Genomic DNA, 13,144 nt, shown 5'->3' with positions numbered 1-13,144 from the left:
ATATTACATAAATATATTACATAAATATTATGTGTCATCACAATTATATAAATAATTTTGACAGAACAGCGTCAATCGATCGATCGACGATCATTGTATAAACACGACAAGTAAAGTTATTTCTCTAATTCAAGGAAAAAGGTATTATTAGTTTGCGTTTCTAAGCATGTATTTTTAGTAATTAACTCTTATGTAATTTAAATTTAAATAAGACTGAAAGAGAAAGTACTTTATTTGGATATTTTTATTTATTCCTAACATAAAATAATACATATTAATTCATAACAGTACTTGAAAAATATAAAATTTCTTTATTAATTATTTTATGAATTATTATTCAAACGCGTTCTTAGTAATATTTGGCAATAGACTTCGCTTCGCATTGAACGCGATCGGCGTCTTCGCAACGACTGGTGACGGGGTTAAACGCCAATCCAGTATCGCAGGACAGGATGCGGGCGTGCCCGTTGATACACGAGTAGAAAGCAGAGCAATCGCCTTCATACCTTAAAAAATACATATACAATATAAAAAGCGACAGTACACATGAAATAATAAAGGTCAATAAATAAGGTTTTAAAGGTTTCAATTTAACGTTCACGATCTTTACTTTAATTCGTATTATGATTTTCAAAATGGTGAATAATTATTAAAATAAAAATAATTAATGCTTCTCTTACTTATGGTTTGTTACTACTGGGTTGCCATTTCGGTCAATCGCAGCTGGAGGACACTGATACCCAACGAAAGCTGAAATACGCCAATTAAATTAACACGATCCTTTAAATACATAATAATGGTATTAAAAATATATTATATATTACTTTCAACATCGCAGGTAGGCACCAGTTCAGGCCAGTCGCATTGGGCAGTAACAGGGTTAAATGCTAAGCCAGTAGGGCAATGCATTTCAATGGCTCTGCCGGCGTTACAAATGCGATAATGTCCACAATCATTTGGGTCAGCCACGGGAGATGGAAAGTATCCGTATTGATGTGCGCAGTCAGCTGTAGGATTCGCTGGCTCTGTTAATAAAAATAGATGGGAGAAAGTGAAACTATTCTCAAAATTACGTATATTTTGATTAATTATAATTTGAATATGATTCTATGGTTGTTACAAATTAACATAGGCGTGTGTCGTAATAGTTTTGCACTCAACTTTCAACCCAACGATATTGACAATTCTCAATCAACTGTCAAAGATTTTTTTTATAGTAGTAGTTTGGCGAAGCAAATGCTACGTACGTTTCAGAATTAATATATTATTAAACTTAGACAAAGTTTAAAAATTGTTAAACATGAAGTGTCGTCCGTATTTTATTATATTTTTAACATTGTTATTATACTTACGGGTAATGCCACGACCTACGCAAGGCACATCCTGAGGATAACCGCAAGCATACTCCGGCCACTGTGCGTTAGGGTTGAAATGAAGACCATCTGGACATAGCATTTCAGTCGAGAGATAGTCCTAATACAGAACAAAATATAAAACTTTAGTGTTATACAACTATAGCTATTCATATTTTATAAAAAATAAATATTATTATAAAACGAACCCGGCATTCAATGTAGGAATCACATTCTCCCTCCACTTTTATGTATGTATTCCGCACTTTGCAAAGTGGGCTTTTTTCGGCATTGATTGAAGACTGGCCGTTGCCTAAAAATTAGATGGGTAATTAATTAACCATTGTACTAAAATACAAAGAGAGCAGTCTCAATGGGTACAAAGCTCTATTGCTCACTATAAAGAATAATATATATATATATAGTGCTAATATAGTAAGTTTAAATTGTATTTGTTTAATTTTTATTTGTATTTGCCTTAAAGGCTAAAATAAATATTAAAATGTTATTTTTTCATTATAATCAAATGTACTCACAGATTGCAGATAGCAACAAGACAACAAAACAAACAAAGAAATGCATCGTTGAGGATCCGACGACTTTCACAGCAGTAACGATTGCGAATGAGATCAATATCGATGTGCAACGATTTTATACTTTAGCTGTAATTAAAAAATAATTAATAGAATTTATGCTCATAAATCACTTGTCGTTAAAATAAAATTACATATTTTTTAAAGAATTGTTTTATTCGATGAATGGCACTATCATTAATTGACTATACATTACAAAAATTAAGTGGAGATATAATAATATAGGCCTCTGCATCTTTGACAGATGATTTAAGCGGCATCGCGAAGGCACTTGCGTTCATGACTGAATAGACCAATGCGAGAGAGGATCCTCCGGCCGCACTTCCGACAAGTGTATGCGCCCCCAGATGGGCGGGGGTTTGAAGCCCGCTCATGACGCCTAGTGCGTTTTTCTTTTAGTAGTTTAAACCAGTCATTGTCATGCTTTGATTGACCTTCGTGAATAAGGCGTCGCCACTTGGCACGGTCCTCTGCCAGTTCCTCCCATGCTAGGGATGTTAAACGCAACCATATCACGCTTAGCGCAATCTTTGTAACGGAGCATAGGCCTCCCAACAGACCTCTTTGCATCCACAACCTCTCCCAGTAGTATTTGCCTTGGAAGACGGGTCTGCTCCATTCGATTCACGTGTCCCAGCCACCGTAACCGTTTTTTTTTGAGAATGGCCATGATGCTAGGCAGCTGTGCCTCGCCTAGAACAGACTCGTTTGTCACGCGATCCTGCCATGTGATGCCCAGAATGCTCCGAAGACAGCGCAAGTGAAATGTGTTTAGTCGGCGTTCTTGTTTTGCGTACGTTGTCCACGTTTCTGCTCCATACAAGAGTGTGCTTAGGACACATGATTGGTAAACAAGCATTTTCGTTTTTACCGTAAGGTGTCTGTTATCCCAAGCCCTTGAACAGAGCCTCCCGAACGTAGAGGCTGCTTTGCCGATGCGGAAGTCGATCTCTGCATCAAGCGAGAGATTGCTCGACAAATGCGACCCAAGGTAGCAAAATTTGTTAACCACCTGTAAAGGTGCGCCGTTAAGCAAGATGACTGGTTGCTCTAAACATCCTTGCGCTAAAATAACGGTCTTCTTGCAGTTTATGGACATTGAAAAGAGGTCGCACGCTCTGGCAAATTTGTCCATTAGACTCTGGAGTTGAGCTTGGTCATGAGCAACGAAGGCAGCGTCGTCAGCGAAGAGGAGACTATCTACAAATAAGTCCTCCCTGTAGCGTTTGGACTTGAGCATTGAGATGTTGTACAGCCTACCATCGGTTCGCGTGTGTAAGTGGACGCCTTGCTGTTCATCTCCAAAAGCAACCTTCAGAAGCACTGAGAAGAATATTCCGAACAAGGTGGGGGCCAGTGCACAACCTTGACGAACACCACGGCGTACGTCGAATGGCGTGGATGCGTTGCCATTGTGCAGGACGGTAACTTCCATACCTTCGTGGAACGATTGCACTATCCTTAGGAGTTTTGGGGGGCATCCAATTCTGACAAGAACCGAGTACAACCCCTCTCTGCTCACGGAGTCAAAAGCCTTATTTAGGTCTACAAATGCAATGACTAGGGGGGTATGTTGCTCCCTACACTTTTCTTGTAGCTGTCTGAGTGAAAATATCATGTCGACAGTTGACCGTTGGGACCTAAAACCACATTGTGCCTCAGGGTATACGCGGTCGGCGAGCCTTTGTAGTTTGCCTAAAATGGCCCTGGCAAAGGCTTTACCGACGATGCTAAGAAGAGATATTCCGCGGTAACAGTTGCAGTCGCCACGATCGCCTTTGCCTTTATAAAGAGTGACGATGTTAGCATCTCGCATATCCTGAGGGACGTAGTTTTCTTCCCAGCACTTAGCCAGGTGGTTATGAAGGATGGGCAAGAGGCACTCAAGCTTGACGACTTCGGTGACAACATCGTCTTTTCCGGGGCTCTTTCCACATTTGAGCTTCTTGACGGCCAGATAAAGTTCCTCTACTGTGGGTGCAACGTCTAGCTCGTGCCAAGTTGCCAGATTCGGGACAAGCTCCATTGCTTCTGGCTGAATATCCACTGGGCACGAGTAGAGCCCCTTGTAGTATTCTACTCATCTTGCCATCTGACGGGTGCTGTCTGTTATAACAGAACCGTCGGTTTCCTTGAGAGGTGCCGTCTTTTTTGGAGTAGGTCCAAGAGCTCTTTTGATGCCCGCGTACACCCCGCCAATATCCCCCGCGATTGCGCACGCTTGGATGCTTTGGCAAAGCTCTGTCCAATACGCATTTACAAAGAAGCGCGTGCTACGCTGGAGTGAGGCTTCTGCCTTCGTGAGATCTTTACGCGTCGCATCGCAAGGGTTAAGGCGAAAATTTAAAGCGGCTTGGCGTTTCGAGTCAATCAAGGGAAGTAAGTGCTTCTCGTTTTCTTGAAACCAGTCGTAAGATTTTGCCTTTTGATAGCCAAAAATCTTGCCTGCAGTGTCAGTGAGAAGAGACTTGACTTTTTCCCATTCGACTCGCGCTGATGCCGTACTATCCCAAGTTGCAACTTCTTCGCGGACGAGTTCCCCAAATGACTCCACTACTTCCATGTCACGAGTCTTGAAAAGATTTATCTTTTTTCGACCGAGTGGCTTGGAAGAATGGACTCTTCTAGGGACAAGTCGGACTTTAGTAGCGACGAGGCTGTGATCGGTGTCGCAATCGGCACTGTGAAACGCCCGCGTGTGGAGCGTTTCCCGTAGATCCCTCCTTCTTGTTAGAGCAAGGTCTAATTGGTGCCAGTGTTTAGATCGAGGGTGCATCCACGAGACTTTCCGCATCATTTTGGCTTTAAAAAAGGTGTTGGTAACACACAGCTGGTGCCTTGAGCAAAACTCCAACAGTCGTTGTCCGTTGTCGTTAAGCTTGCCTATGCCGTGTGCACCGAGGCATTCAGGCCAGGCTGATGTACCCTGACCGACGCGGGCATTAAAGTCACCCAAAATATGCAGTCTGTCAGTTGGATTCACCCTGCGCACTGTCTCATTGAGCTGGCCGTAGAACTGATCCTTGGTCTCAGGTTTTGAACTAAGCGTCGGTGCGTAAGCGGAAATTAGCGTGACAAAGCCGCTTTTTGTGTTTAGACGCAAGACCATAATCCGCTCGGAAACGCCTACAGGTGTCTCTATGGCGTTGATGAGATGGTTTCGAACCGCGAAACCTACACCATGCTCTCGTGTTTCCAAGGAACTCTTGCCCTTCCAGTAAAAAGTGTAGTTAGCTTCACGCAAAGACCCTTCGTCTTCAGTTCTGGTCTCTTGTAAGGCTACGATATCGATTTTGAGCCTTTTAAGCTCCACGTCGATACTGTAAGTTTTGCGCAGTTTTTGGGCGCAATCGGAGCTTCCGTAGGTGTTCGGGAAGCCTGTCCTCATCGTTCGGACATTCCATGTCGCAAAGCGCATGTAAGCAGCGTTGTTGTGGGTTTTGAGATTTTTGTTTCTTTGAGCAGGTGATTAATGTCACAGCGTCAACGTCTAGCTGTAAGGCTTGTGTTCCGTTCACCCAGGCGGAACAAGTTAACGCTGAGGCGGATCAGTACCTTATTGATCGGGGGCTGCCCGACTTAAAGCAGGCGGTAACTGATCAATGGATCTACGATGGATCCTCCTACTGTCAAGAGTGGCCCCTGGCGTCCGCACTTACGCCTATTCGTGCTGACTTATAACCGGTGACTGCCACTCTCCGTGTTGTTTTCCACCTGCAAGACAGGTGAGCGAAGTGTCCTCTCCGTGGATGCTGCTACGCCTGGGCCAGGCGACTTTATGGCAACACGGGCTTGCCCAGTACCCATGCCACCCTCTCCTCCTCCCCAGCAGGATCCGCAGGAATGACGAATCAATACGTGTGGTGCTGGTTTGGCCGCAGGTGACTGGCTTACGCCTAAACGGAGGCACCGCTCCGGGTTTAATATTAGTTTTCCTTCTTCTTTGGCGTGACGCTGGGATAATTTTGGGAAACAGCGTATCAAGGAGAGGAGTGAGGATACTGTGATCACGGAAGATACAGGAATGTGACACTAGTAGCTAGAGCAGTCCGGGGTCGCGTACCCGTAGTGATTCCAACCAGCTATCGGACAGATAACTGGTAGATCCACCCTCTGGACTAAAGTGGAGATATGAATATACATATAATGATACTATTTGCGAGTTGATCGTTTATGGCTTACATTAAAATATAATTATATACAATTACAATTATTAGAAACAGGATAAGTTGACAATATAGTTAAAATTATACTTGCTCTGGATTTTGAGTCTCATTTTCTATCAATTCAAATTGTCCTGGTTGATAGAATGGTTCCTCAGTTGTTGGATATTCAGTGACGTTTTCCGCGTCTTTGGGCCGCTTCGCCTCGTTTCTCAGTTCTACGGGGCAAGCTGATACTTCATGAGCCGCGACGCAGGATTCGGTGAACTCGTCATAAGCAGAGAATCCACCGCAGGACAGCCGGCAAGTCTTGCCATTAATACAAATGAAGTAAATTTGACAATCGTTAGGGGATCTGAAAAACATATAATCCATTAAGAAGAGTTTCTTAACCTTATTTACAGCGAAATCTGCGTACAAAGTCATTTGTTATAAGCAGTTGTATTTTTAAGGAACCCAATATTTAAAATTAAAAAACGTAAGTCGCGAGTCTTTTTGTATAAAACCTCACGAATGATCACTAGTTTAACGTTTTAAAGCGCTTAGAAACAACTATATTAAGACGAGACGAGCTGAAGATTATGATTCTTACAACTGGTGGTAGGACTTTGTGCAAGCTCGTCTGGGTAGGTACGGAGGTAAAATCAACAGACATTCTACCGTAAAACAACAGTACTTGGTATTGTTGTGTTCCGGTTTGAAGGATGAGATACTTTTTTCAGTCTTTTGTCGTCCACTGCTGGACGAAAGCCTCCCCCACAGAACGCCAACCATCCCGATCTTGGGCAGTCCGCATCCATCCCGTACCTGCCACCTTTTTTAAATCGTCGGTCGATCTATGGCAAGGATGAGTGAGACAGTGTAATTGCAGGCACAAGGGACATATCATCTTAGTTCCCATGGTTGGTGGCGCATTGGCGATGTAAACGATGGTTAATATTTCTTACAACGCCAGTGTCTATGATCATTGGTGACCACTATCAGGTAGCCAATTTGCTCGTCAGCCTAGCTATTCTAAAAATATAAGATATTTGGACGGTAGAACGAGTTTCGTTACCATTTCATTTTGTCCTCTATTCTCAATTTCTGTTTTCCTGTTCAACTATTTCTTAAGTAGGTACAAAACTTTAGTGGAAAATTGTTATTATAATAATTAATATCACGCATATTTATTGTTGACGTTCTTAGTAGTAAAATTTCATTTATTTACGCAATTGGAAGTGTTGCCAGTCCAGTCTATTGCGCTTTCTTTAATTTAGCATTTTATTTAACTTAACCTATTAAAATTTTTTAACTGAATTTTGTGCCGTTAAATTTTGTATAATCTTCTAGAGATGGATGACAATATAAAAAATTGATCTAATAAAATATATTGAGTTAGTTGTATTCTTAATAATTATCATTAAATTAAATTAATTTAATTAAAAAATACTTGTTTTGTTACATAAGTTTAACATTAAATAAATATAAAAATATTTTCAGAAATATTATTTATGTTCTTGAGAAAATTTATATTCAATTCCGGGTGAGCAGCATTGACATTTTTAACAGTTAATGTTCTGTTAACAGTTTAAGTCATGTTTTTGAAGTGGGTAAGTGGTCACCATCGCCCATAAACATAAGAATAATAATATTCTGCGACATTATTTACACACGGCCATCTTATCCCAAACTAAGCAGAGCTCGTACTATGGAAACCAGACAACTGATATACTACATATACTACTTTTCTTTTGTAAATACATACTTATACCGATAATTACACCCAGACTCAGGACAAACAGACACGTTCATACACATCTTCTGTCTGTCCTGGATGGGAATCGAACCCACAACCTTCGGCGTGAAAGGCAAGTATCTACCAACCACGCCAACCGGCCCGCCCGCATTGGAAATAAGATCCATTGTATCTGTAGTTATTATATAACTACATTGTACCTGTATAGTTATTAAAGTAATATATTATTTTATTTTAATTTCCTTTAATTTAGATTTTAGTAACTTTAGTAGCAGTTTTAATAACTTTAGGTATATTATCAGATATTCTTCTTTCCTCAGGTTTAATTGAATGTGTAAAATAAAGCAAAGAAAACTTAATATTTTTGGTAACAGCCTGTAAATGTCCCACTGCTGGGTTAAGGCCTCCTCTCCTTTTTTGAGGAGAAGGTTTTGGAACTTATCCTACCACGCTGCTCCAATGCGGGTTGGTGGAATACAACACATGTGGCAGAATTTCAGTGAAATTAAACACATGCAGGTTTAGATGCAGGCGAGATGAATTATAATCACAAATTAAGCACATGAAAATTCAGTGGTGCTTGCCCGGGCTTGATTTTGACTGAAGCGTGTAACAATCTATTTGCCCGTACCCTGTTACATACATACACGCCGCACGTGCACTTATTATTTTCATGTGCTTACTTGAATATATTTTAATGTTTCTAAAATTATGTGTCTAATTTAGATAAGGATTAAATCCTTATGATAAATATGTTGAGAACTAAAATTACCCTGTATGTGTAACAATAATTATTAACTAACTTTTTCAGGTTTTACTACATATTTTGGTATACTATTATTAGCTTTCGCCCGCGGCTACGCCCACGTGTGAGGGGTTAGGTAGGGGGGGGAGGTGTTAGGTAGCCTATGTGTTAAATTAGGGTATAAGCTAACTTTATTTCAAGAAAAAGTAACAAAGATCACACATCCACACATATCCACATTCTATCGCGCTTAAAATATTAGTAGGATAGGACGTTAACTTTTTGTCTGCAATATTTTAGCCACTATGTATTTCAACTATCGTTTTATTCACACAATATAATTTTGACAATTTTCAATAAGCTCCGACTTCACACATTGGTTAGTGTTTTCATCGAAGGAGAGACCTGCATCACAATTTAGGAGACGGGGGCGTCCCTGTTGGCATGCAATGTAATGCTTGCAGCTATTTTTATACCTGTTTAAAAAATACAAACGTTATATATTTATAACTTAATTAGTACAATAATTGCGAAAACACTTAATGCATGGTCATCCTATTATTAAATTTGCTGATATTTTGATGGAATTTATAATACATTTTTACTGTTAAGATTCAATAACGTAAATATATTTCCTTCAGACCGATTTCTGCCAGGGCGCCCAGTCTCAAGAGAGGTTAGTTAACTGTGCCGAACATATTATAGTGCACAAGCGTATGCGCAGTTCAGGCGCAGGACCAACGGCTTTTCGTACTTTCCGAGGAGTGTACACACTTCCAACCTCCAGACTCCGGGCTGCTATTGAGAACTTTCGACAGGAAAACTTAATAACCTTTTTATTCGCTCGACCTCGGATTTAAAACTAGGACTATGATAGCTAAATGAAAAAAATATTAGCATTAAACAGCATTAATGTTACTACACATTATACTACGTTTAGGTGTAACGTGAAAGTGTGAAACCTATATTTTTTATTCAAATTATTGTAATTTCTAGTGACTTTAACCCACTTTGTAGCCCTCTTGCCAGTTATACGTAAATTACTCAACGAACTAGAAAGTTTTCATTAAATACACTTACTTGTGATATGAAATGAAATTGGAAACTAATGCATAATCATCCGATGGGCAGGTGTAATCTTGGAATACTGAAATCATTTTATAATAAATAAAGTTATGCGGTTAAAAAAATTGAAATATAGTTAATTAATATCAACAATAATTACCGTTAAGGTTGCAATCTGGTACATTTACTGGCCAATCGCAAGTACTCGATATGGAATTGAAAGCGAGACCAGACGGACATGGCATTAAGGTAGCTAATCCTTCTTGGCACACAATAAAGTACCCACAGTCGCCGTTAGTTGTTGGGAATATTTCATAACTATGAGGACATTGACCAGTAGGTTGTGCTTGCTCTGTAAGAAAAGAAATGTTTGATGTATTACAGTTAGGTTTAAAAATAAGAAGGTTTTCGTAAGTACTTTTAAATCATATTACAGGATTAAGTTCAATGAAAGTTTACTGAAAGAAACCGACAAGAAACTCGATAATTTCTCTTTTTCCAAATAAACTACAAATTCAATTACATACAAATTAATTTGTATATCCTTAATGGAAATTAACGAAAACTAACGTTAGAACTCATTAATACAAAATGTTAAACACATCTGCGAAATATCTTTATTTTTATTATACTTCTGGTGTTTATACAATGATTCTATAAAAGATTGGCCATATTATGGTGCCATCGACAGCATCGTTTTAAACATTGTTTCGCACCTGTAAGTATTTCTATTGCCTTACCTTCTATCTAAATCTAATTTAGATATATACTTAATACATACGTGTGATAGATTGGTTTTGACATTGAACTTCAGAAGGGTACGCGCAGGGAAATGCTTCGCTTTTGGATCAAAATGAAGCCCGTCAGGGCATAAACTTCGGTAGGCTTTATTGTTCTGTAACGAAATGTACATTATGATGAATATTTTCAAATGATTTAGCCGTGACATAAACAAATGTAGATTTAAAAAATAATTTGACCTGGCATTCCACATATTCGTCACATTGATTTTCCACTGAATAATATCCATTTACATTTTTGCAATTATAATCGTATGATTGGTATACGATATATGGTTTGGGTTTGAGTGGAGCTTTTGGGCTGGTTGTGAAATTAATAACACTTTGCGATGTTGGTTTCTGCGTTACCGTAGAGGTTGTGGCGAGAGTATTGTATGGATTTTCGGTATTTGAGACCGATGATGTTGTAACATCACCATATGTTATGGGTGCATTAGAAATATTTTCTTCTGTGAGTACCTCTGAGAATTTTTTATCAGTGTTAAGGTTTTCTGAAGTAAGAGGTATATTCTTAAGACCAAAACCAATCGGTCTTCGGAAAGCTACTCTGTTTAAACTTTGCGTGTCACGTGCTTCCACTGAAAACAAATTAATTAATTAATTAGGTTTGCTAGCGATGATTATTTATTATTATTCTTAAAATACAATATAATTTTAATTCACGCACTGCTTTTATAAAATTATTTAAAAGCAAACACTACATTTATCATGACTTGGTCAAAGTGAAATCATCTCATTTCGTATATACGTTTTGACACGTATATACGACTTACCGAGGAGACCAGGATCCCCAACCACCAACCCGCATTGGAGCAGCGTGGTGGAATCAGCTCCAAACCTTCTCCTCAAAAAGAGGAGAGGAGGCCTTTAACCCAGCAGTGGGACATTCACAGGCTGTTACGGTACGGTTACGGTACTACATTTATATTAAATTACAATGACTATTACTTGATAAAAATGCTACATTAATAACAATTAATCATATTAAGTTACTTAACTTGCAAAGTCCCTTAGATTTAGTGTAATGACATAAGTACAGACAAAGAAAGATCTAAATAAAAATAACAGCGCTGATGTGAAAAATATTTTCGGTATAGTCATTCTTATAAACCCGAATATAACATCGATTTTTTTTTTATTTTATCCTAATAGTAAATTTTATTTTACTTAAATTTTAATATTGATGTAAGTTTCAAAGATATTTGTTTATTTTAATATTATTTACTTACCTAACAATAGTAATGGCACACCTAACAACAATAACTTTTGTATTATCATTGTTGTAAAAATAAAGACAACCGCGGTTAAAAACCTCACTACACTGACATTATATCAAAAATGTATCCATTTTATATAGTCTCTTGTCAGTCGATGTTCTTTAATTTAAGATCATCAGTAAATTAATGAAACAATTAAATTACTTCTATTAAATCGAAGAGGCTTGCTTCATATAAAATTAATTAACAAGAAAGTAAAATAAGCTACACTATGTTTTTTATTACTAGTGTGTAGAGACAAAATCACTGACTCAAACGCGTTTATAATAATCTCTTCTAATAATTAATTAAAACAGAGGCTTTCCAGTTTTATGGAAATGGTATAAAGTTTTATGGTGTAATATTTTTATAAGAAATATAAGGAAATATTAAAATATTATTAACTTGCAGTAAATTATTATTTATTTATATATGGTAATTTAAATAAAATAATGTTATTTTTCAAGAGAAATTCGAAACGTTTTGTATACTTTGAAATAAGAATAAATAATAGAAAATTTGGTTAAAAATTGTTTTCAGTTTTGTCAAAACAAAATAGATTCTTGGTATGAATCATATCATTAGCAGCCATACAAAGTGAATATTAATTGTATTATAATAACGAATAAAATACATATAAAATACACGTTTAACATGTTTCCAATTAAATATATATAAAGCATTCGAGAATGGTTCATTTTCTGTTAATTTAAATCTTTTAATTTATGCATCGTTAAATTAACATAATTTATATTAAGCTTCAATCTAAGCCGTTTTGTCCAATAATCAATAAATCCTCCAATTGTGAATAATTAAACACTTGTTTTTTTTCTCATTACACAACCCGCTTGCAAACAAGGTTTTTACGAGATTATCCTTTGCTAATACACTATTAGTTGCCATATATGAATAATTGAAACAAAAACTGCATTTTAAATATATGTACGTTTATATATGTTTGAAATAAATATTAATTATTATAGATAGGTTCTAAGTGGTCTAAGTTTACTGTTAAATTTCATTTGTGGCTATAATATGGGCTCCCTAAAATTAAATAAAAAACTTAAGTTATTATTAATTTAAATGATCATTTAAAAAGAGCATTTTTAATTTATCTAGAATGTTGTTGAGACAGGCATAATTGTGGTCAGCAGAAATAGTTCAGCTATTAGTGTTTTAATTTCCTCATCCATTAATTTGTATTCTTCCTGTCTTTTATTATTTTTCCTTTTCTTTTTCAAATAATATATCACTATCTTCTGTTATAAAGCATTCCAACAATTGTGACCATGTCGGATATTTTAGTTCAATATATTTTTTCACTAGTTTTCGCCCGCGGAGCCGCTGGTTGAGTAGTTTAGACGAGAAAGCGTAAAGAGGGTAAAAGGTGATTGAAGCAAATATCACACATCTTCGAGAACTGTCAAATATG

General features: G+C 37.5%; 1 protein-coding gene across 1 annotated transcript; it reads right to left on the bottom strand.

Moving 5' to 3' along the window:
• Positions 1 to 349: 349 nt before the first annotated feature.
• LOC126774708 (protein obstructor-E-like) lies at positions 350 to 6,483 on the bottom strand. The gene is made up of 4 exons (XM_050496248.1): positions 6,199 to 6,483; positions 825 to 1,107; positions 681 to 750; positions 350 to 506 (listed from the first exon to the last, which is right to left on the bottom strand). The coding sequence occupies exons 1-4, from the start codon at positions 6,481 to 6,483 to the stop codon at positions 350 to 352; spliced, it is 795 nt and encodes a 264-aa protein (XP_050352205.1).
• Between the last annotated feature and the right edge of the window lie 6,661 nt (positions 6,484 to 13,144).

Source organism: Nymphalis io, chromosome 2 (genome assembly GCF_905147045.1).
Source record: "Nymphalis io chromosome 2, ilAglIoxx1.1, whole genome shotgun sequence".
Classification (NCBI taxonomy): Eukaryota; Metazoa; Arthropoda; class Insecta; order Lepidoptera; family Nymphalidae; genus Nymphalis; species Nymphalis io.
Note: the sequence above shows the minus strand (reverse complement) of the source record. Positions and strands in the feature narration are given on the sequence as shown.

Excerpts from the sequence above, each read along its gene's own strand:
- LOC126774708 (XM_050496248.1), bottom strand. The coding sequence starts at position 6,483 with ATGGATTATATGTTTTTCAGATCCCCTAACGATTGTCAAATTTACTTC. Across the intron at positions 1,108-6,198 it reads AGACTCAAAATCCAGAGCAA|AATCATATTCAAATTATAAT; the intron begins GTATAATTTTAA and ends TAACAACCATAG. Across the intron at positions 751-824 it reads GCCTACCTGCGATGTTGAAA|CTTTCGTTGGGTATCAGTGT; the intron begins GTAATATATAAT and ends GGCGTATTTCAG.